Genomic DNA, 24,207 nt, shown 5'->3' with positions numbered 1-24,207 from the left:
GGAGGCAGGAGAGACCTAGAAGTTACCCAGCTCACCAGCCCATGAGTCATTAGCTTCCAAGGTCCCATCCTTTCCTCCAGCAATGCCTGATACAACCGTGATCAAGGTACCTGCCAGGGGCTATGCGAGGTTCTAATCTAGCCACACAGAAATGACCATCCACACCGCGACCCTAACACCAAGGCAAGGTCGAAACAAACAGTCACTGAAATACGATTACCAGCTGGGATATGTTCCATGGAAGGAAAATGGGAACATGATTAGATTGTAAAGGCAGACCTGGCCCCACTCTGGGCAGTGAGGAAGGCTTCTTGGAGGAGGGGGACACTTTGACTTAGGTCAGAAGAGAGTGGGGGTGGTATGTGTTGGGAAGAGGAAACAATATGCTAAGACCCCGGGGTGGGCACTTTCAAAAACTTTACACAAGGCCAGCTCGGCCGTTGGGCCTGGAATTCAGTGAGCAAGACAGAGAAACTCTGCCAACCGGTGTGTCTCAGTGGTTGAGCGTTGACCTATGAACCAGGAGGACACGGTTCAATTCCAGGTCAGGGCACATGCCTGGGTTGCAGGCTTGATCCCTGATCCCGAAAGAGGCAGGCCAGGCCACCTCCACCTTCTTACTCCAGGTCAAAGTACAGTCCACCCAGCTCAGAAATTCTTTGGAAATAGACTATATGGTTTACAAACAAAGCTATCTCTTTAAACAGTGTTTGTTTCACTCTTTCTTGCTCAACAAAGCGCTGCCTTTGCTTTTGTTCTCTGTCCAGGTCCTTTGGAGGCGGCTCTCCACCCAGCCCACCCCCGGAGAAGAGGAGACACGTGTCCTCATACCCAGGTGCCTCCTGGGAACAGCAAACCTGCAGACCCCATTCCTGCCAACACCTGCAGGCACCAAGACGGGCTTGGGCTCCTGTTACGAAGGGATTCTTAACAGGAGGCTGGTGTTCCCTCTTCTCACCTCGGAAGCACAATCTTTTGGCAGCTGAACCTGTACATTCAGATTAATGGTGATCTTTCCTGTGAAGCATAGGCACTCCATCTCGCTCCTGTAACCTCGATGTTGCAAAAACTGCTATTTGAAAATTTCCACTAAACATAGATGGTCCTATGTTCTATGAATTAACTCCGCTATTCTTGGCTCTGTAAACACGCTTGCTCAAATAATACGGAAAAGAAGCTCAATTACCTGGCCTTGCAAGCCGCTCTGCTGCCATCCCTGGTTACTGCCAGGCCAGGTGTGTTTGAGTTATCTAAATGGTACTGTGCTCAAGGCTACAAGCTTCCTGCAAAATATCTCCCACTACATAGGGCTCTTTGTAAAGCCGGCAAAAGGTCCGGAAACTCCATATTTAGGAGACAAAAACTGGGAAGGTATCAAGGGAAAGCTTCCTCCATATTAGTTTGCTCAGACTCTGGAGATAACTCATCTGAGACCGCCGGCGTAATGAAGACTCCAAATTTGGCTTACTGATTAAGGCATCCTCTATTTAGCTCTCTGGTTTCCAATGTAACACCTGTCCCCAAAGTCTGTTTTTTTCCCCTCTGATCTCACATTAAATAGCTCTGCTCCCCACTCAGCTGACTGTATGTGTTTATGATAATCTCATTGCAAAGCACACTTATCCATCTTCCTGTCCTTTCCTCTAAGGTCCAACGGACAAAGCCTGTTTATAAAAGGCCACTGCCACACTGAGGCTGAGTGGAGCACAGGTGTCTCACAGTAAGTCATTGCTCTGCCCAGGTAGGGTGCTTGGCAGGGTTGGGCAGCCAGAGGGACATGGCCCAGAGGAGCAGCCACTGTGCTGGGAGGATCCTGTATCCGGGTTCTACAGAGGTGCTGCCCTCTCCCTGTGTGGGGAGGCCTCACCCTGAGGGTCCCCACCTGGAGGGACAGCCCAATGGGACCCAGGCACCGGGCTTCCCTGGGCTCCAGGCCCCCTGCCCTGTCTGGGTTGGGTGATGGTCCCCACTGTCTGTGTTTTCATCCATGTAGATGCTGCCCTCCTGGATCGTCGGCCTCCTCCTGCTGGCCACCGTCAGAGGTGAGGGTGCTCTCCCATCCCCGTGGGGAGGAAGGGACCATGCCTGGGCTGGCCTCTGGGAGGGGCATCTAGAGGCCTCATCATCATTATCATCATAATGAACAGGGTTATCATTATTTCAACAAAAACAACAATTGCCACCATTGAGGGAGTGTTGATGCTGAAGTAAACACGGGGCCACATCTTGGACACAGAAGTCCATGGGGACCTACTTGCACTTTTCCTCCAGCAGCTGGCTGTGATGGGGTGACCAAAGTGGTAGGCTGTTGGGCAGCGAAGCTGGGGGAGGGTGTTCTCCACAGGCCCCCAAAACCCTCAGTCCCTTGCGAGGACAAGTGCGTGTCTGCAGCATTTGTGCCCCCTCCTGTCCCTCCCTCCCCATCACTCCTCTCTGTTGCCACCTCTGTCTCTCTAGCTCCAATCTGAGCCTTTCCTCTGGCCTCCCTTCTGCTGGGCTTCCTTCTGCACTATGAGTCCTCCTTTCCTCCTCACCTCGCCCAGCCCACTCTTGGTGTCCCTTCCATCGTGGCCATGCAGCAGGACCTGACTCCAGAGAGTAGAGTCCACCTGGGTCTGGCTGCACCTCGGGCCTTTCAGGCCCCTCTTGGTCTCCTTTGTTACTCGGTTGCCTCCTCCTGCCTTAAATGTTTGCGTCCCACAGAGGTCACTCATGGCGCTGTCCTCGCCCTTTTCCTGTGGCTTCCCCTTTGCCCATCCTTTGCTCCAAACAACCTCCCTGTCTCTCCTCCAATTTCCAGGCAGCTCAACCAGGCCTCCCACCACACCTCACACTGATTTGTCCAGGCTCAGGCCCCACGCCCTACCCCATCTCTCCATCCTTCCCTTCATTTCCACTGTCACCCAAGACTAGAATACTTGTTTCCTCTCAGATCGACCACCCCTGTACTTCCTTACTCCAACCCCCACCTCTCCCAGGCTCTCCTGCCTCTGAGCCACCCACACTGGGGTCCAGAAAACACCTTCATGGAGCACCAGTCCCACCACCCTCACCCGCACCTCCCACTCACTATCCACCTCACAGCCCAGGTGCCTGACCCTGTCCTTCAAGCTCCTGCATTCACCACCTGAAGCAAGAGTTGCTTTAGTCTCAGCAGCCCTTCGTCTGGGACTGGTCCCTCTTCCTGGAAGGAAGTCAAGGTCATCATGATTCCTTCCCTGTTAGATTTCCTCTCATTCAAGGCTGGGTTTGTACCTGATGTGTCTTTCTATCTCCTCAGTGCCTACCTTCATTCCCAATTAAACTCCCCCAGTTCAAATCCTGGCCCCACCATTGGCTGTGACCTTGGGCAGCTTACTTTGTCTCTCTGTGCCTTGGTTTTCCCATCTGTAAAATGGAAGTAATTTCTTACTCATGGGCTATTTTGAGGCTTAAAGGGAATAATGCTGGTGAAGCGCTGGTGTGGTATCTGGCATAGAGTAAACAGTCTACTCTTGCTTCAGGTGGTAAAAACTGATGACTATTGTCAGTGTTTGAGTGAATGGCCAACCTCTGGCATCATCAGCTTCGGAGTTGAGGAAGCCTAAGGGAGAAGAGCCATTGAAATCCTCTGGATTTGAACATGTGCCCTCAGTGAGCGCTCTCTGTGAAAATGCTTGTGCTGTACACTAGAGGAAGGGCCCTCAGATTTAGATGATAGGTTGCATGTACTGAGCCTCTGTTCTATACAGAATGATGCAAAACCCAGTCATCCCTGGCCTTAAGAAATGTACCTTTACTGAGAACAACAGGGAAAACCTGAAATGGCAGAGGATAATTGGGGGACAATGTGTGTCAAGAATGACATGAAGACAAGGGGATTGGACCACAACCAGGATCAGCTGCTCTGTTGGGTGTGTCGCCAGCGTCAGGATCCATCCAGCAGCATCTCTGAGCTACAGAATCACAGGCGCTATCACACCTGATGCCAGGTGATGGCATGTAAAGGGCCGTCTGGGGCTCTCCCGGAAGAGGTAGTTTTAAGGCAGAAGGTTGCCAGGAAGCTCAGCCAATCCCCCTCTGGCCTGATGATCAGGGTGAAAACAGCATGAAACAAGCACTTCCTGGTGCCCCGCTCCCTCCCTGCGAATCAGAATTGATCAGGGAGGCACTGGGAGTGTGCACAAGCGATTCTTGTCTCAGTGGAATTTGGGGAGCACTGACAGCAGGTGGAGCCCAGCATTGGCCTCGCCAGCCCGGGCTGCACCCTGAAACGCCTCCTGTGTAGCTGAGGTGAGGTCGCTCCTTTTCTGAACTCACAGTGTCCTCTGTGCTGCTCTCTCTGCCCCAGGAAAGGAGGTCTGCTATCAACCTTTTGGCTGCTTCCCAGATGGGAAGCCGTGGACGGGGATCTCAGAGCGACCCCTGAAGCTATTTCCCTGGTCCCCCAAGCTCATCAACACCCGGTTTCTTCTCTACACAAATGAGAATCCCAACAGCTACCAAGTAAGAGGGTTCTGGCTGGACTGCAGGGCGGGTGGAGTGGGGCGCCCACACTGGTGTCAGCACGCGGTTGTCTAAGGGAAAGGCAGGGCCGTGGTGGGGGGGTGGGGGGGAGTCCAGGCGATGCTCCCTCACCACTGGCAGCCACCTTAGCTCTCAGGATCAGGAAACCCTGATCAGGTCTATGGGTGCCGGGCCCAGAAACACCCACATTCCACACACTGTGCACAGGCCTTCCTGGCACTGACCCCAGATCCTGGGAGGAAGCGGGTAGGAGCAGCATTTATGGGGAATCCAGGCCTGGTGTGTCCATCTTCTCCTGCACTGGGGGTGGGAGGAGAGAAGCCGCTCGGGGAATGAGGGTGGGGGTGTAAGTCTTTCCTGATGAACCAGAAGACAGGTGTGGGAGAGGGGACTTGTTGTTGTTGTTAATCCTCACCAGAGGATATTTTTTCCATTGATTTTTAGAGAGTGGAAGGGATGAGGGATGGAAGGGGAGAGAGAGAGAGACATTGATGTGAGAGAGACACATTGAATGGTTGCCTCCCATATGAGCCCCAACTGGGGCTTGGGATCAAAGCTGTAACCCAGGTGCAAGACTTTGACTGGGAATCAAACCGTGACCCTTCAGTGCATGGGCCAATGCTCTGACCACGGAACCACTCTGGCCAGTGTGGGAGGGGCCATCTAACCACAAAAGCAAAAAGGACCCTGGGAGTGGCCTCCAGTCCCCAGAAGGCCTGCGGGTGGAGGCAGGACAGGCTCTTCCAGGTGCTTCGAAGTGACCAGGAAGAATGTGCTCAGAGCTCAGCTGCTCACAGCGCCACCCCTGACAGTTTGGAGAGCTCATGACTGGCCATCCATCCCTGAGGCCGGCTGCCCTGGGATTGTAGGTGACAAACTCCCCCAGAGAGCGCTCAGCTGGGAGTGCGCTTGGACTGCTGGTTGGGCTGCTTTTATCTTCTGATCCTTCCTCAGGCGTGGTGCCCAGGGGGCTGGTGAAGGGGTCCCTGGAAGGTAGGCGTCAGTTCTTAAGTGCTACAAGCTAGACATGCTCGTCGTGGCTCCACTGAGCCACATCTACCCTCGTTTTGGTGCTTCTGGCCTGGGGTCCTTCGCTGTTCTAGAAACATCTTCCACCTTCTGGGGAAGACGAGGGGTCCCTTCTCAGGATGATGTATTTAAATACGAAATAAAACACATTGGATTGCAAAGGAAACCAATTATATTGAAAAACAGTTATCAGAACATTTGAAATCACAAATATATGTCCCAGTCATATCTATGCTGCTTTATTATTATCTCACTGAATATCAAGATCCACAGGTTGGTCTTACTATGGGCACTTAAAATAGTAATGAGAATAACTGATTTTTAAGACATCTGCGACCACTGTCCGGTGACATGAAAGTACCTGTGACTCCCATTGGTGACAGAGTGCTGTTACAATGACGGTGGCTTGTTGCCCAATTTCATAATTAACAGAAATGCCAGGAAGTCTATGAACATGGACCTTCTGAATCCTGTCCTCAAAGCCCAGGACAGGAACTCCTGTTCTAGCCCCACCCAACTTCCTGGGAGCTGATCCTGTGACCCAGTCTCCCTGGATCTGGCTCTCATAGGCCATTGGCTTGGAAAGGCCAACGTCCCAATTCACCTTTTCACTTTAACCAGCTGATCTCCTCCATGGACTTGGCGACCGTGAACGCTTCAAACTTCCATCTGGACCGCAAGACGCGCTTCATCATCCACGGCTTCATAAGCAAGGGGGAGGAGACATGGCTGACGGACATGTGCCAGGTAGGGCCCTGCCCCCGGCCACTCCCCAATGAGAGCAGCACCCGGCACCCAGCTTCAAATGCTTTTCAGTTCACTACCCCTGAGACTGGGAACGCAGACCATCCAGGAACAGATGCTCCTTCCTAAAAACACCGAGGAAACCCTGGGTCCTCCGGAACGTCCACTGTCAAGTTCTCCCGACCCACAGACCTCTAGCCCGTCCTCTCCTCTGGAGACCAAAGAGACCCAGAGCCCAATCAAAACGCCCCAGAAGCAGAGGCGTCAGCAAATTCCCTGGCATTGGTCTCGGGTGGTTTATGTAAAGCCCCCATGTGGCATTAGAAACCTACGTAAATGTGGCCCCTAAACCCTGCTGTCCCCCAGAGCTCTCTGTGAGGGCGGAAAGGTTCCATGGCATCACTGTCCCTACCAGGAGTCACTGCTTCCCTCTGCTCACCCAGGACCCAAAATGTGGGGAGTTGACCAAAGATTTGACTTTTAAATTGAATGGACTTTCATTCATTGTAAATAGCCACCCGGGGCCAGTGGCCATAGTATTGGATGGTGCAGTTTTGAAGTTATCATGAATTTTAGTAATGAACTAGAGGCCCGGTGCACAAAAATTTGTGCACTCTGGGAGAGGGGGTCCCTGAGCCGGGCCTGTGCTCTCTTGCAGTCTGGGACCTCTGGGGGGATGTTCACCTGCTGCTTAGACCCACTCCCCAGGGGATATGGCCTAAACTGGCAGTCAGGCATCCCTCTGGCAGCCCAGGAGCCCTCAGGGGATATCCACTTGTCAGCGGGGAGCAGGCCTAAGCTGATGTCCGATATCCTTAGTGTTGCTGAGGAGGCAGGAGAGGCCTCCACCACCACCACTGTACTGGCAGCCATCAGCCTGGCTTGGGGCTGAACAGATCTCCCCCTGTGGGAGCGCCGTGACCAGCAGGGGGCAGCACCTGCATTGAGCATCTGCCCCCTGGTCATCAGTGTAATAGTGACCAGTCATTCCCAGTTGTTCTGCTGTTAGGGTCAATTTGCATATTATCCTTTTATTATATAGGATAGAGGCCTGATGCACGGGTGGGGGCCAGCTGGTTTGCCCTGAAGGGTGTCCCGCATCAGGGTGGAGGTCCCCGCTGGGCTGCCTGGCCAGCTTGGGTGAGGAGCTGAGGGCTGTTTTCAGGCTGTCCACAGCCCCTTCAGGGTGGGGGGATCCCACTGGGCTGCCTGGCCTACCTAGGTGAGGGGATAATGGCCATTTTCAGGCTGGCCACACCCTCTGGCAACCCAGGTCCGAGTCCCTCCTTGAGCAGAGGCCACTGCTGGCTGGAAGCCGGTATCTGGGATTTATTTATCTTCTATAAATGAAACTATGTAGCCTTGAGTGGAGCCCAGTGTGGGCAAGCCCAGGCAGGAAGCTTGGCTTCTTCCATCGCCAGGGGCAACCCAAGCCTCCTGCTCGCTCCAGCTCTGTGGCCATCGCCATCGCCATCTTTGTGACTGAGTGACAGAGTGATGGTTAATTTGCATATTACTCTTTTATTAAATAGGATTATTATTCATAACATCCATTTTCTGAGCACTTCCTCTGAACCTGACACTATGATCATTATTTCACAGTCTTTGTCTCATTTAACAGCCCCCCACCACAGGCAACGTTGTGAGAAAGGTAGAGTTATTGTTCCCATTTTAGAGATGAGAAAATTAAGGCAGAAAAAGTTCAACACTTGCCCAGAGTTTAATCCAGAGATGGGAATGACAACCAGGTCTCCTGTCTATAAAATACCACAACCTGTGTCTACAGATTTAGTCTTAAGGAGGAGCCTATGGGCATGGCTTTCCACTTAGTCTGCACTGGGGAGACCTCGAGCAGCTTCTTCCCAAGGGTGGGCTGCTCCTCTGGCGGTTTGGGCGTTCACACATGTCCCCAAGTCCCAGAAGGATGCCATGTGAACGTGGAGCTGGGAGAGTCAGGGGGACGTGTCCATCCCCAGGCCCTGGCCTCCGGGCCACTCCTCCCTGCCTCAATCCCTGGGGTAGTCCAGGCCGTCCTCCAAGGAACACAGGCTCTGCAGTGGCTCTTTCTGACAGTTATTTGGTCCCATCACGGGACCAGTCTGAGCTTGGGCAGCACACGGCGGCCACACCACATAATATAAAAGATGCACATGTGGGGAGAGGTGTAGCTCCCTCCGTCTACATGTCATCCTGTCTGTTAATACCTTCTAGCTCCCCCCTACGCATTGTTGGGAACATAAGAGCAGCCCTCCCATGGCTTCAGCACCCAGTACAGTGGCAGCAAACTTAGTACAAGTGGCAGCCAACTTCCTGTAAAGAACTGGGTAGTAAATAGTTTAGCATTTACAGGTCACATGGTTTCCACTCAACCCTGTTGCTGCTCCAAAGCAGAGGGGAGAGAATATGTAAACAAAGGGGTGTGGCTGAGTCCCAATAAAACTTGATTTATATGAGCAGGTGGATCTGGCCCTCCCATAACAGTTGGCTAAGCCCTGATGTAGTAAGCGATCCTTTTTCTGCCTGGCTGTGTCAATAACCATTTGGGAGACCTTCAGCCAGTCACTTACTCCATTCCAGGCCTCAGTGTTCACATCTGTTAAGTGGGGTTCAGGTACTGAGTGCCTGGTGAAGTGGTGAGGATTAGGACAAGAGGGAGGAATATGAAAACTCTGACACAAATGAGATGCTTGGTGGCTGTGAATTCCTGTCTCTGGAATGTGCGGCCTGTGCCTGTTAATACATTGGATTCTCCCTCTTGTTTTTTCTCCCCAGAGAATGTTTAAGGTGGAGAAGGTGAACTGCATCTGCGTGGACTGGAGGCGTGGGGCCAGGACAGGTTACAACCAAGCCGTCCACAACATTCGAGTCGTGGGAGCTGAGATAGCGTTCTTAATAGAAGGGCTGTCGGTAAATCCTCCTGAGCCCCATCCTGTGGGGAGGGGCCTGAGGGGGCAGGCAGACCCCGTGCACCCAGAGGCAGTCAGAGGACTGGTGCACAGGGGCTGGACCTGGAAGCCTGGACACACAGAGGGGCATTTCCTAAAGTGAGACTGCAGCCTTCCCCTCCTGTAGTGTCCTGAGATCCCTAGTGGCGCCTCGACAAAGGAACCACTCTGGGCCTCAGTTTCCCCATTTGAAATAAGCCACCCTTGGAGGCTGTTCTGGGAATTGTCAGCCCAGAAGATGGGTCTTCTTTCTCAGAAGGGGAAAGCCCCTTACCGCCTTCTGGAAGGTCTATTCTGAGCACCCACAGCTGGGCCTGCTACCCAGGCTCTGCAGGCAAGCCCAGGCCCTGTGGGAGGGGAGGGAGGCCGCGGTGGGTGTGGATGGAGCAGGCAGCACCTGGCTAGGCTCCCCAGTCTGCCTGCAGTTGACACAGAGGACACTGGTCCGGACTGTCACCTCCCCTTCGCCCCCCCACCCCAAAGCCTGGGCACCAAGACTGATGACTCTGGAGACTGTGCTGGCCCAGGGTCGGGTCACTCTGTCCTAGGTGGTCCTGGAGCCAAGTCATTCCTCCTGAGACCTGTCCCCATCCGCTTCTGAGAGCCAAGGCGTCCCCACCCTGGTCTGGGGGCCCTGACACTCCATCCTTCCACAGACCAAGATGGGCTACAGCTTGGAGAACGTGCACCTCATCGGCCACAGCCTGGGTGCACACACGGCTGGCGAGGCGGGCAGGAGGCTGGGGGGCTGCGTGGGCAGGATCACAGGTAAGGGGTGCGAGGGTGGGGTTGGGTGAGGTGATGGGTGGTGGCCTGTAGGGCAGTGGAAGCCCAGACACAGGCACTTCTCATGGCCAAGGGCGCCCACACTGGTCGTCTGGGGACACATTTTAGTTGCTGCCAGACTTAGATTTAAAAAATAATTGCCCATATATTTTCATGTGAATTATAAAACATATAGGATTGTAAATAAAAACACGTTTATTAAAAAAGAAATATATAACAAGCACATTCAACTCATGACTTAGGATTATTATTGCTAGAGTACGGCAGATTGTGGAGCAGTGAAGTGGTTTTTTTATACAAATTCATCAGTTCCACAAATATTAATTATCGTAGTTGTGCCAGCTACAGGCAGAAAATGAAAGTAGCTGAGACCCGTCACAGGAAGCACGTGGTAGATAATAAGAATGAATGAATGAATCACTAGGCAAATGAAGGCACACAAGACACAGACACAGACACCGCTGAGTCCGTGTGTCTGTCCCTGTGCACACAGTGTGATGCTGTCTCCTTTGCCCAGGGCTGTGTGCTGGGCACTGGGGGAAGGATGGGGGGTTCATAGATTATGTTTTCGGAGACTTTTTCAGATTGCAAAGTTCTTTCTCATACCTTTGCGTGGGGCTTTCACAATAGCCCCATAAGGTAGGTTGCTGTTACTCCCACTTTCCAGATGAGGAAACTGAGGCTCAGGGAAGACATGCCTTTGACCTTGAGCAGAACCTGGGCTAGAATATAGGTCACTGAGTCTGTGGGCCATGCTCCTCCCACCCTCTGCTTCTCTTTGAAGATGAGCTGGGCCAGCCGCTGCCTCAGGCAGAAAGCCGCATGGATTCTGTGGGTCCAGGGGTTGGAACCTGGTTTGTCACTGTCCACCTCCCCCTTTCAGGACTGGATCCCGCAGAACCAGGCTTCCAGGGCACGCCTGAGGAGGTGAGGCTGGACCCGTCGGATGCCATGTTTGTGGATGTGATTCACACAGACACCTCACCCACAGTCCCTAACCTAGGTGAGTTCCTCACTCCCCCTCTTGGTGACCAGGGCTGTAACTGGTAAGAGTAGGTTCAGGGATGGTATTCAACATGGTTAACTACAGTAATAGCTTGGATGCCAACCAGTCAAAGTGGGTGCCAGCTACAAATACACAGCCAGCCCAGTGCCAGTGGTATCAGCCTGTGGCCCCAGGCAAGTCAGACAAACACTGGTGTAGCTCAGTCCTCAAACCCTGTGACCTTCCCTAGGCTCCACTATCCTTTCCTGCACTGGTGGTAGTGGGGCGGGGGTGGGGAAGGGGGTAGGGAAGGGGTTAAGGGTCCTCAGTGCTGCTGCAGAGGCGGGAGAGGCTTCTGCCAGCACTGCTGCACTCACCAGCCAGAAGCCAGGCTCCCTGCTCCTTAGTGCTGCCTCCCTTGGAGGCGGGAGAGGCTCCCTCAAGCTTGGCAGCTGTGAGCCTGGCTTCTGGCTGAACAGTGCTCCCCCTGTGGGAGCGCACTGACAACCAGGGGGCACCTTCTGCATTGAGCGGATTCCCTCTGGTGGTCAGTGCGCATTATATCGACAGGTCGTTCTGCTGTTCTTTCGATTTGCATATTAGGGTTTTATTCTATAGGATGCTTGGCTTATACCTGCAAAATGCAATGTTAATATTTGAATATTTTTCTCACTTCTTTTGTGGAAACTTTGGATATAGTTTGTGTTGTTGGAAATGAAATATATTTCATTATTTAATGCTTCTAAAATAAAATGGGTGAGTTGTTAGTTTAAAGAAATAAAAGTTAAAATAAATAAAATTATGTAAAAATTAATATTACATAAACTCAAGGATTTTTTTTAATATTTTCTTATGTAACCCCTCATGAAACATGCCTACAAAGGGTATATTTTTAGTAGTAGTGATGGTTACCATGGGCTGCATAGGACATTTTGTACATACTTGCTCATTAATCATGGTAACAACCCTAGAAAGTGGGCATTATTATTACTGTTTCATAGCTGAGGATACTGAGGCTTGAAAAGCTTTAGTAATTGCCCGAGATCACGGAGTGTGTAAATAGGACCAGGATCTGATCGTGGGTCTGTGTGCTTAAAAAGCCAAAGCGTCCAGCCATTATGCTGGGCTCTCAACACAACAAGGAGATCTCAATATAACCTTCTAACATAGGAATCAAAATTTCAGAATGAGTAAAGGAATGGGAATTGCACCAGTCCTGATAGGTGTCTATGATGCATAATGGTATCAGGGGATATCGGTATTGTCACAGCCTACCAGGACAGACAGACAGACACACATGCAAATACACATGGAGGCATGCTCTCTGCCTCTGCTTGCTCCCCCTTCCTTGTCTTGCTATGGGCTCATCTTGGAGAAGGTTCTGCAAAGCCTGGTGGGGTGGCTGTGCTGAGGGGACAGTTCGCCAGGAAGACTCTCGCTCTGGTCCGAAGGAGTCGGGCGCTCTCTGGGGCCAAGACCTGGCCTCGGGACCCCTACCCTCCCTGCTCACCGCTGCTTCCGATGTTTCAGGTTTTGGAATGAGCCAGAAGGTGGGCCATCTGGATTTCTATCCAAACGGAGGAAAGCAAATGCCCGGATGTGAGAAAAATATCATTTCATCCATGTTTGATATAAATGGATTCTGGAAAGGTACGTGCATGAGCAAAGCAAGATGGCAGTGCCCTCCTGGGGAGAAGGCAGGATGCATGGCTGGGCCCTGATAGCACTGAATTTGAGTTCACGTCCAGGGTGCTCATTCTGTCCCCAGCATTGTCACAACCTGAGGGAATTACTATGCTTATCCCCAGTTTCCAGCTGAAGAAACTGGGTCTGAACAGTTATCAAACTTGCCCAAGGCCACCTTATATTAAAGTTCAATTTCTGGCTGCAAAGTCCCAACCTCATACCCAATCGAACCTGGGACCCTTCAGTCCACAGCCTGTGTTGTCCCCCCTCATGAGGATGCTGAGGCCTGAGCTGGACGGGCACGTTGGCAAATACCAGTTCTAGCTGTGCCCACCCCCACCCCAGCTGCTTGCACTGCTTGCTCCTTGAAGGGCTCCCACAAAGACTTGGAGGACTTTGACATTCTTGCCCTTTGCTGTGGGCAGGTGCTAGGATGGGAAAGGGACTGAGCTGGTAAAAGGACCGAGTGAGTACATGTTCCGTGGGTTTGGGGAGCGCATGCATGGAGCAGGAGGCCTGGAGGTCTAGGGGGGATGAGGTTCGTGCGTGTCAGTGTCAGAAACGTGTAAAACTGTAGAGAATTGCTATGAGGTTTTTTGGAGCCAAACTGATGACAATTGCTGGGCAGCAAAATCTCAAGGGACTGAGAACATGCTCCGCAGAACGGCAGTTTTACGGCTTATTTTATACATTAGAATAAAAAGAGGAGACATAGGGGTTCCATGAAATCCACAGGTGGTAGATTAGGGAGGGGGAGGAAAGTAAACCGGGAAATCTCTGGAATTGGATAAACAGTAAAATACAGAGGCACATTCTTTTACATTGGTGGAAACAGGATAGCTAATGATCAACATGGACAGCACATAGAGGTGGTATTTGGGGAACAAGGTCACAGTGAGGGGTTCTGGTGTCTGGTGCTCTTTTAAGGAGGTGCCCTGAGGGATCTGGAAAAGATTACTCTGATATTTAAAAGGTGCATTTTCTTATGCAAAAAGAAAACAGTTTCACTTAAGGTAAAGATTCCTTGTCACCCTGGCCAGACAGTTCAGTTGGTTGGAGCTTTGTCCTAGATACCAAAAAGGTTTTGGGTTTGATTGCTGGTCAGGGCACATGTGGGAGGAGACACATTGATGTTTCCATCTCTCCCTTCCTCTCTCTCTAAAATCAATAAGCATATCCTCAGGTAAGGATTAAAAAAAAAAAAAAAAAGATTGACCTTTGTCAATGAAGCCACAGGCCTGGGAAAGAACTACCCTCCATGACCAGCTTTTAATTAGGAATTTTTATGTTCAGCCCACCCCACGTGGTTACTTTCGGCCTCTGATTACTAAGGCCACCATGCAGGCCTCCCCTGAGGTTCTCAGGTTTAGTATGTGGCCCCTTTTTTGTCCGCATGAGGTCTGCGTTTACGTGAGAGACAGGCTCAGTCCCCTACGATTAGGTGACTTACAGCGCCACCTCCATCACCTGTCCTTGTCTGGCCTCTGCTCTTCTCCCGTTGCCTCTCCCTGGAGACCAGGCTTCATATTCTCCCTGCACATGGAGGCTTTGAGTCTGCCTTCATTTCATTTTAGTGTTTATTTGTCTCCACTGGGAGTTTCTGGGGCATCCCAGACACCCCAGTACCCTGCTCAGGGCCGGGCCCAGAGCAGGCGCTCAGTACAGCCCACTCCACTGAGCAGAGAGGCCTTCTGTGGCATTGACTAGTCCATGTGCTTAATGTGAACGAACGGAGTGGATAAAGCAGTAGCCCACATCCACCGTCAGCCAATGGAGCCTTTGAGCGCTCTGCCCAGCACCAGGTAACCCAGGGAAGACCCAGCTGAGAGAACACTGAGTCACATGAGGCTGCTCCTCCCAGAAGCCACCAGCAGGGCCCACATAATAGCAAGGAGCCCAGCTTTAATTAAAGAGGCAATTCACATTGAGGAAGTCCAGAGGATGTGCGTCTATTGTGTGGGCTCCCAGTCACCCAGGTGCTGGGCTGGAGGAACAATTAAATCCACTTGCCCCTCTGTTATGGATCCCAGGGCAGCAATTCTGGGTGAAAGAAACAATGAAGGTGGAAACAGGTTGTGTTGTCTGGTGATGAGTGTTGGTGCAGGAGCCACTGGTCCCTGGGGCAGGCAGAGCTAATCCACCAGCACAAAGAGGACCCCCAGACCTCCCAGAAGTGTCCCCCAGGTATGTCTGGGGTCACTGTGCATCACGCCATGGGAGGTTTTCTACCAAGGAGCTGGGGAAATGAAAAAACAAACAAATAAAAAACAGTTTTTCAAATAAGAGGACTTGAGTTTAAAGAAAAGGGTTGTAGATAAAATTCAGTGACACAGTGGCCTAGGGCCCAGGGGACCTTGGTCTCTACTTCTTTGACCTCAGGCTTTCCAAGGAGGAGGAATTTCTCAGCCTGGGGCCCTGGGCACAGAAAAGCTGCATTCCTGGGACAGGCCAGGCAGGTATGGTTTCTTGGTCTCAAACTGGGGCCCTCTGGCCCAGCCCTGCCCACAGCAGCCAGTGGTCGGCCTTCACAGGGACCGGTTTTAAAGAGGGAATGCACTGCTGTCATGTAAGCATGGAACATTGTCATGTCAAAGTCAAGATGCAGATTTCTCATGAAAAATCAGAAGACCAAGCAATCTGGGCCTTAACATTCAACAGCTGGCTGACAGTGTAAGATTCCTTTTGAAACCTATTGCCTTTCTCTCTCTCTCTCTCTCTCTCTCTCTCTCTCTCTCTCTCTCTCTCTCTTTCCTTCTCTCCCCCCCCCATGCTCTCTCTCTCTTCCCCCCACCTCTCTCTGTCTCTCCTTTCTGTATATATTTTTCTCACTCTCCCCAAGGCCTCCAGCCGTCATCCTTCACTTCTGTCACACGCCTGGCCCCTGGAGGATTGGACACAGTCCTTGTTAGAACTCATCCCTCCCCAGCACATGCCCATCCCAGAGTAGGCCCTGCTCAGCACAGGGGCACGTGGGGTCAGAGGAAAGTGACCAGAGCCAAACCCCATGACTAAAGAAGCCCCCAGATACCACCTCTATGTGCTGTAAATGTTGATCATTAACTATTTGCCCCACAGTATGTCAAAGTCAATGACAGGAACTTGGAATTGTGACCCAGGCATTCAGGAATGCTGACACCCCTCTATGAAATGAGAAAGTGCCTCCTTATTCAGATCAGAACTTTCAAGCTTCAAAAGTGAGAGTGTCCTGTGAGCTCCCGTGGCTTTTGCTCCCTCAGGAAGCCGAGACCCTGTATCCTGCAATCACCTGAGAAGCTACAAGTACTACTCCAGCAGCATCCTCAACCCTGACGGCTTCCTGGGCTACCCGTGTGCCTCCTACGAGGAGTTTCAGGAGGTGGGTCTCCCAGGGGCCTGGGGAGGGCGGGGTGGCTCTGTGGTTGTTGGTTCTGTCCCTGTGGCTGGGAACAGAGCAGAGGTGTAACCCCAGGAAGAGTAAGAGGGGGAGCTGGTCACGCTGAGCCTCGCAGAGCTTCTTCCTCCGGGGAGCGGGGTGGGCAGGCGGCAGATGGCCCAGACCTGACTGGGGGGCCTTCCCTGGATCCCCAACTTTTCATTCTGAAAAATTCTCAAAGGATGCCTGGACGGCATGGGTGAGATGGATGCATTAATGAATGGATGGAGGGTAGAGGGACAGATGAATAGGAAGATGATTAGATGGATGAGTGGATGGATGAGGGAGGGAGGGATGGATGGATGGATGGGAAGATGAATTGATCAATTGAGTGAGTGAATGAGTGAAAGGCCTACCACTCACAGACAAATTTCTGTTTTTCCGCTAGAATGGCTGTTTTCCTTGTCCAGTCACAGGATGCCCCAAAATGGGGCACTATGCTGACCAATTTCAGGGCAACACCAGCGCCGTGGGACAAACGTTTTTCCTGAACACAGGAGCGAGTGGTAACTTTGCCCGTAAGTTTCCATTGTACCCATTTAAAAGCTGCAAATGATTTTAAAAGGTGTATCAACCTTGTTAGTTAGGACCTTGGTAGCAATGGATAGAAACTCAACACCAGCCAGCTTAAATGATGATGGAAGGACGGTAGAATGGCATTTGTCTTGCCTCTCACCTTAACCAATAATACTGACCAGTGAAGTAGGTCGACCGTGAATGGCCCAGGCTGGTCACATGTCCACCCCACCCTGTGGCAGGAAGGACGGATCCATTAACAGAAGAAGGCAAGATGGGGCAAAGGCACCCCGTGATTACCCACCATGCTAGTCCCCCTGTTTACACACACGTGAGCAAGCTGTGTTTTTTAGTGTTATTTTGCCCAGCTTCTCACTTAAAAAGAAGATAGTGAAAGCATCAGGATTTGTTTGTTATAATTAATATTACATGATGGCTGAACAGAACATTTATTTTCCAAGGGAGTTTTACATTGAAAAACATTTATGCAGCACTTCACAGAACACTGTTTACACACAGTATTTCATGTAATAGGACACCTAGCATACACAATAACAGTTAGGGGTATTTATAAACTCTTACAAGCATATTCCTTTAAGTCAGAATGCACCTTAGGAAAATGCTTGCATGTGTGCGGGAGAAGGTATTCAAGGATGTTCACCTAAGCACTAATTTTAATACCAAAAGAATGCAGGGAGAAAGCTAGATATCCACCACTTGTTAACCACATCCTCTGTCGCACCATTCAAGGAAGGATCTAGAATCCTCTAAGGCCTATTAAGTAAAAAGGCAAATAGCAAACCATCACGGAATATATCCTGTTTCAGTCAGGGTCTCTGCAAAAGACAGAGCTCATTCAAGTGGTTCAATGAGGAGACCTCACTGGAGGGCCCGCTCTTGGAGGAGTGGACAGGGTTGAAAGAACAAACGAGGGATGCTGAGGGGCCCAGAATCTAGTGGCTGCGGGGCTCCAGGAATGGGGTGAAGGCAGCTACTGCCAGAACCTGGTACTAGAGCAAGGAGGCTGCAGGGGAGCAAGCACCTCCATCTCCCGCATCCTGCCGCTGGCCTCCTTGCAAGCCTCTGATGGGCTGAACCCAAGGGAAAGCCAGCGGCAAGGACCCCTGGGGGGGGTGGGAAGACCTTATGGAGCACAGGACAGGACAGTGAAGGGCGGTGACTCAGTCTGGCGTGGGGATGGATGGAGAGAATGGAGAAGAGCAGTGCATATTATTTATGGAATGGGAAAAAGCCTATATATTTTTTAAATTTCAAAGATGAAGGGAGAGGGAGGAAAAAATAGAAACATCAATGAGGAGAGAGAATCATTGGTCAGCACACCCCTTACTGGGGATTGAGCCTGAAACTTGGTCTTGTGCCATGACCAGGAATCAAACCATGACCTCCTGATTCATGGGTCAACACTGATCCATTGAGCCATACCATACAGGCAAAAGCCTAACTTTTTATACAGTCATATATGTGTGTGTGTAAATGCTCATAGAGAGCTCTAGGTCAGGGTATCCCAACCTCAGCTCTACTGGAATCTGGGAATGGATCACTTGTGATTGGGGGGCTGTCCTGTGCATTGCAGTATGTTTAGCAAATCCGTGGCCTCTACCAGCGAGAAGCCAGTAGCCCTGCACCCACCCACCCCATTCCCTGGGTGGGACAATCAAGAACATCTCCAGACAATGCCAATTGTCCCCGGGCAACAAATCACCCTGCGGGGCTTGGTTAAGTCTACACACAAGACTGGGGAGACGCTGAGATGGAGGGCAGGTGGACAGAGCGCTGAGAAAGGGTTTATTAATTTTTTAAAAAATTATCTGTGTTATTTTGTCATTGAGAATATGTCCATGGCATGGGAAAATAACAAAAATAAAAACAAAGAAGGCAACAGTAAGTGATTTATCGAAATGTTGGAGCTCAGATGTCTCCCTCTCCCAGTGGTCTTTCTGGTACAGTCAGTGGTGGGCACCTGGGTACCCGGGTATAGTAACCAGCCGCCCTCCATCCATTGAACACATACCTGGCTGGGTTAGCAAGAGGTTATGCTGAGCTGCAATATTTCCTTCCCCCTGAGCCCCTCACCCCACCTACCATCAGAATTCCTGGGACCCCAACTGCATTGAAGGAAACCATTCGTTATACTCGCCCTTACCTCCCACTCATGGGGGATTCAGAGCTTGGAACATGGATGCTCCCATGGGTCTTTTTTGTTTTCCTACAAGATGAGTTCATTGAACTGATAGTATCTTTTCTTGCACAGGTTGGAGATACAGGGTATCAGTCACACTGGCTGGAAAAAAGGAAGTGAATGGGTCCATCGGGATTGCTTTATATGGAAGCAATGGAACCTCAGAGCAATATGAAATTTTCAAGTAAGTTTGATAGTAAAGCGAAAAGACCATACTTCCCCTAATAGATTATTAATACAAGATTGGGTGTAAACCTCTACATACATCTAGCCATACAGAACCTTTGAATCCTAGAATGTCAGAGCCGGAAGGAAGTCTCTTAGCATCTAAATCAATCACCCCATAGGAGAAGAGGGAGGCCAGAGAGGAAGCACTTGCGATTTTAAAGGCTGACTCCTTCTGGATTGCCAATCACTGCTTCCTTCCTGCTGAAGTTGTGGGGTTGTTCTTGTTGTTGTTTTTAATTTTTAAAATTTTATTTCAGAGAAAGGAAGGGAGAGGAAGAGAGAGAAACATCAATGATGAGAGAGAATCATTGATCAGCTGCCTCCTGCACACCCCCTACTGGCGATAGAACCCAAAACCTGGGCATGTGCCCTGACCAGGAATTGAACTATGACATCCTGGTTCATGAGTCCACACTCTACCACTGAGCCACATTAGCAAGGCCCTCCTTAAGTTTTATGAATATCATGTTCTCCTTAGACAAAGCTACATTTATTTGGCAACTCCTTCCCATCCCACTCACACACTCCATCCCCCACTCGTGCTGTGTTCCACATGACGCCTGAAGCTAGCTTACTGTTGTGATGGTAGCCTCAGCACCTAGCTTTTGTGGGTATATGAGGCGCTTGGTAAAAATGTGTTGGATAACTCTGCTGTAAAGTTAGATTTATTTATCTAAAGTTAGATATATGTTTTTGCACTAAGTTTGCATGATAATTTTCATGTTAAGTTAAAGTTCTTTGATTACTTGCTATGCTACATATGAGATGCCCACAGATGACCCCGGCTGGAGCACATGAATATTTAAACAAAGATAAGGAGTCCTGCAGTGAAATTAAAGAGTCAATATGCCACCCCAAGTAGTTGACTTCCCTCTAGGTACCTATCAAGACAGTGGGAATCTAGAGTCTAGTATTATTCTAAAGGTGTGTTCTTCACAGATACGTTTGTGTTTTAGCGTCCCTGGATGTATATGGAGGCAGTGAAGGGAATTGCAGAAAGCCAACAGCAGCAGCCATTATTTGGAGTAACAACAGGTTGCTCACACCCTAGAATTCATCTATAAGCTGATATAACACTTTATGTCTATGTTTGCAGAGGATCCCTCAAACCTGATGCAAAACATGTGCGTGATATTGATGTGGACATCAATCTTGGAAAAATCCAGAAGATTAAGTTCCTCTCCGACAACCATTGGCTAAATATCTTCCGGGACAAACTGGGGGCTTCGAAAATCACAGTGCAAAGTGGAGAATATGGGACTAAGTGAGTATCTTTTACTCCATCTAAGTCTTGTTTCTGTATTTCCTCATCAATCTATCTCTGCAAACATACATGCATACATTCAATCACCCACCCATCCACCTACATATCCTTCAACCCACCCATTCCTTCATCCCTTTCTCTCCATCCACTTAACCACTTACCTATCCACTTATCCATGCAGCCATTCATCTACCCAACTATTCCTCTCAACTCTGCATCTTTCTATCTACCCATCTGATTTACTTGGAAAAAACAATCATCGTTTTCCTTAAGCCAAATTCAACTTGGCCAGAGCAAGACATCAATTGTGAGGCATAGGTTCAAGAAACAGGCCAATAGGAGACTCTGTTTTATCTCAAACAAGAAGGAAAGCACCCAGGCAGTAGCTGTAGGAAATCTCGGGTTGATTTCCGTTGGGTGCATTTATTCATACAAATTGTTTTGTTGGGAGACTGAGGCCTGAGAGGAATACAGACTGTGTGAGGATCTAGCTCCCAGTGGCAAGCTCTTCTCTTGCTGAGAGGATGGAATCTTACTTGGTGAGAGTAGGGAGAGATCATAACAGTGTTTACAATATGGCAAGAAAAAAAGGCGACCTTATAAGAGGATGATAGAAAACAACGGATGTCAGCATCTGAAGGAAACTCAATCACCTCTCAACTGCTCTCATGTTAAGATGAGAAGAGTGGGGTTCCCAGAGTCACATAACATGTCTAAGGCCACCCAGGAAAGCCAGAGGGAAGAATCTATTGCAAACTATTTTCAAAAACATATAGGAAGACCTTGCTGAGCTGCATGACTTAGCTGTGCTGACAGTACATGGTCATAGTCCAAATTCCTGGGCGTGGTGCTGGAAGGGTCAGAGGTCACTGGGGCTGTGCCAGTACTTTGTTTTTTCAAGAGCAGAGCTTGAGCCTGAGGCACAACCAGGACTTGGACCCCAGTCCTCTGACCTCCAATCCAGCCACATTCTTTAGCTGAGCCCTGAGGGAGGCTCGTCTTTAGCAAAGACGCCCACAGGAAAGGAGGCGGCCAGGTGTCCTGCATCTCATGGTGGGTTGTTGCCCCAACTGGGCGGGCTTCACCCTCTTCAGGAGTGACCTCCCTCCATGGTCTTTCCCCCCAACATCTCTATGGAGATATAAATTTCATAGCCTGTGTTCACCCATTTGAAGTATATACTTCAGTGATTTTTAGTGTATGTGCGGAGTTGTGGAATCATTTCTAAAGTCAATTTTAGAACATTTCATCACCCTTCCCAAAAAAACCCACACCGATCAGCCATCATCCCATAGCCTCCCAACCCTTTTCTCCAGTCCTATAAAACCTGTTTTCTATTTCGATAGATGTTCTTATTATGGACATTTCATATAAAAGGACAATATATATAGTTCTTTGTGATTGGCTTTTTTCACATAGCATAGTATGTTAAAGGATCATTCATGTTATAACATGTATCAGTACTTTATTCCTTTTTAATGCCAAATAATATTCTCTTATATGGATATACCACCTTTTATTTATCCATTCAACAGTTGATGGACATCAGGGATGTTACCACTTTGGGGCTATTATGAATAATGCTGCTGTGAACATTTATGTACAAGTTTTTGAGTGGAAATATGTTTTCATTTCTTGGGTACATACCGAGGAGCAGAATTGCTAGGTTATGTGGTAACTACTATGTTAACCTTTAGAAGAACTGCCAGACTGTTTCCCAAAGTGGCTGGCACATTTTCCCTTCCCAGAAGCAATGTATGAAGAACCCCCCCAGGTTCTGAACTCTAGGGAAAGTCCCCTCTTGGCAGGTGGGGCACCCCAATCCCCAAATTCATTGCCAGGCCCTCCCAAAGCCACAGGTTTTGAAAATCTGTGGTTGACACCGCTGATTCACTTTCAGCTTGTTAAAAGGCCAAGGGAGGTGAGGGTGTTCTTCACAGGGTTTTGCTTAGTAAGAACCACCTGGACTCCGCATGGTGTAGCCAAGCCTTTCAGTCAAAAAGGTCTGAACTGCAGGGTTTGGCTAAACGCTGTTTACTCACCTGAGGTGACATTTCTCCAAGGTGCCAAGCCTCACACTGAACATGTCCTCCTCCGCAGGTATCATTTTTGCAGTGGCGACACCGTGAAAGGAAACCAGTTACAGTCCCTTCTCCCTTGTTAAAAATGTGGTGCTCTTGCCCTAACCGGTTTGGCTCCGTGAATAGAGTGTCGGCCTGCAGACTAAAGGGTCCCAGGTTTGATTCTGGTCAATGGCATGTTCCTTGGTTGTGGGCACATCCCTAGTAGCAGGAGACAGCTGATTGATGTTTCTGACTCTCTATCCCTCTCCCTTCCTCTCTTCCAAAATTCAATAAAGTATATTTTTTAAAAAAATGTGCTGCTCTCTTGTATCTTTGTGGCAATAAGTTTTTAATGTCCTCAGGTTGACATTGAGGTGTTAGTTTGACATCTTCCGGGTTCTGGGATCTTGAGACCTTGAACCTCTAAGGCCTCAGACAAGGACCTATTTCACTGCCGCAGACCAAGCTTTTGAATGCTGGACAGTGCTTCCGAAAAGAGAATTTTAAGAAACACAAAGAGGAAGGAAGCCGGCTCTCTGTCTTGCTAGGAAGTAGAGAGGCGCCCCCTAAAGGGAAGGGAGAGCTCCTTCTGCCTCATTCTCAGGACCTTGCGGTGTCACCTGATTCTCTTCGAGCGACCACCACTCCTGTCACACAGCCTTTCAGGGAATTGCTAAATGAAGCCATTTCTTAATGCTAAGAATTACATGGTGATGCTCTCACTCCTGCTCAACAGGCGGACCCTGCTCCACCATCCCCGGCCCTGAAAGTGACACCCTCCACCTCACCAGCCTATCCAACTCCCCGGGTTCCCAGGAGCGAGTGGGCAGGTCGGCCGGGGGTCAGTGGGAGGCCAGGGGTTAGGGCAGAGGCCAGGCTAGAAGGCCCACACCCCACATACATCACAGAAGGATGTTAGATGCATGCAAATTTGCAATAAGAAAATTTTGAAGACCATTTCTATGCCCATCAGCAGGGACGAGCAGACCATATACATCTCTTGGTGGCATCTCTGAAGCCCCATGAGGATTAAAGGGTCTCATTCTATACTATCTATAATAATAAAAGCATGATATGCTAATTAGATCAGAAGTCCTTTCGGATGACCTTCCGGATGAAGTCGGGGCTGCAAGGGAGGCCTGGGTCCCGGGTGCCTGCTGGTGGCTGGAGGGAAGCTCGGGTCCCGGGTGCCAGAGGGAAGCCAGAGCCAACAGCCGGGAGAAGGAAGGCCTTTTCTTGAAGGAATTCCATGCTTTGGGCCTCTAGTTAGACCATAAGATCCAAATTATTTTTATAGTGTACAAAGTAAGGTAAGAACGGTGTTTTGTAGGCTACCAGCTGTGGAAGTGGGGCTGGGGTATATGAGATAGGTGCACACATATTGCTGGAAAAACCTCAAGTTGTTCCTGGGAGACAAACTGGGGGCCTGGGGGCGAGGCTGGAAGAATTACCTTGTGTAAGAACACTCTGGCTCATTTGCATTGGGTGCCATGTGCAAATTCACGTTTTTAAGGCCCGTTCCCTCCAATGGCTCAGAGGTACACATGCCACCCAGGCTGCTCTTCTATGGGGTCAGATCCCTCCCTCTACGACAGTGGGTTTCAACCTTCCTAATGCCCTTTAATACAGTTCCTCATGCTGTGGTGACCCCCAACCATAAAATTATTTTTGTTGCTACTTCATAACTGTAACTTTGCTATAGTAAACAATATGTAATTATATATGTGTTTTCTGATGGTCTTAGGAGACCCCTGTGAAAGGGTCATTCGACCCCCAAAGGGGTCGCGACCCACAGGTTGAGAACCGCTGCTTTAGGATGTTAAAAGCTGGGCAGGCAACACGT

General features: G+C 49.9%; 2 protein-coding genes across 4 annotated transcripts in view; one reads left to right on the top strand and one right to left on the bottom strand.

Moving 5' to 3' along the window:
• The window catches only part of LOC132214379 (pancreatic lipase-related protein 2-like), a 113,768-nt gene that overhangs the window by 67,026 nt on the left and 22,535 nt on the right, over window positions 1-24,207 (bottom strand). The gene's annotated exons all lie outside the window — the stretch shown is intronic.
• Window positions 1,634-22,671, top strand: LOC132214374 (pancreatic lipase-related protein 2-like). Of its 3 annotated transcripts, none has more exons than XM_059661544.1 (13): window positions 1,634-1,720; window positions 1,994-2,042; window positions 4,331-4,485; window positions 6,157-6,282; window positions 9,052-9,186; window positions 9,881-9,992; window positions 10,894-11,013; window positions 12,526-12,649; window positions 15,922-16,036; window positions 16,482-16,611; window positions 18,882-18,993; window positions 20,134-20,301; window positions 22,402-22,671. In XM_059661544.1, exons 2-13 carry the CDS (start codon window positions 1,994-1,996, stop codon window positions 22,463-22,465), a joined length of 1,410 nt encoding a protein of 469 aa, XP_059517527.1. In that variant the 5' UTR covers window positions 1,634-1,720; the 3' UTR covers window positions 22,466-22,671. The 3 variants fall into 3 exon arrangements, with proteins under 3 accessions (XP_059517527.1, XP_059517526.1, XP_059517525.1); XM_059661543.1 differs by lacking the exon at window positions 1,634-1,720 and adding an exon at window positions 1,740-1,834 and having other exon boundaries at window positions 12,526-12,645; window positions 15,918-16,036; XM_059661542.1 differs by lacking the exon at window positions 1,634-1,720 and adding an exon at window positions 1,740-1,834.

The sequence above is a fragment of the Myotis daubentonii genome, chromosome 13, assembly GCF_963259705.1.
Source record: "Myotis daubentonii chromosome 13, mMyoDau2.1, whole genome shotgun sequence".
NCBI lineage: Eukaryota > Metazoa > Chordata > Mammalia > Chiroptera > Vespertilionidae > Myotis > Myotis daubentonii.
Note: the sequence above shows the minus strand (reverse complement) of the source record. Positions and strands in the feature narration are given on the sequence as shown.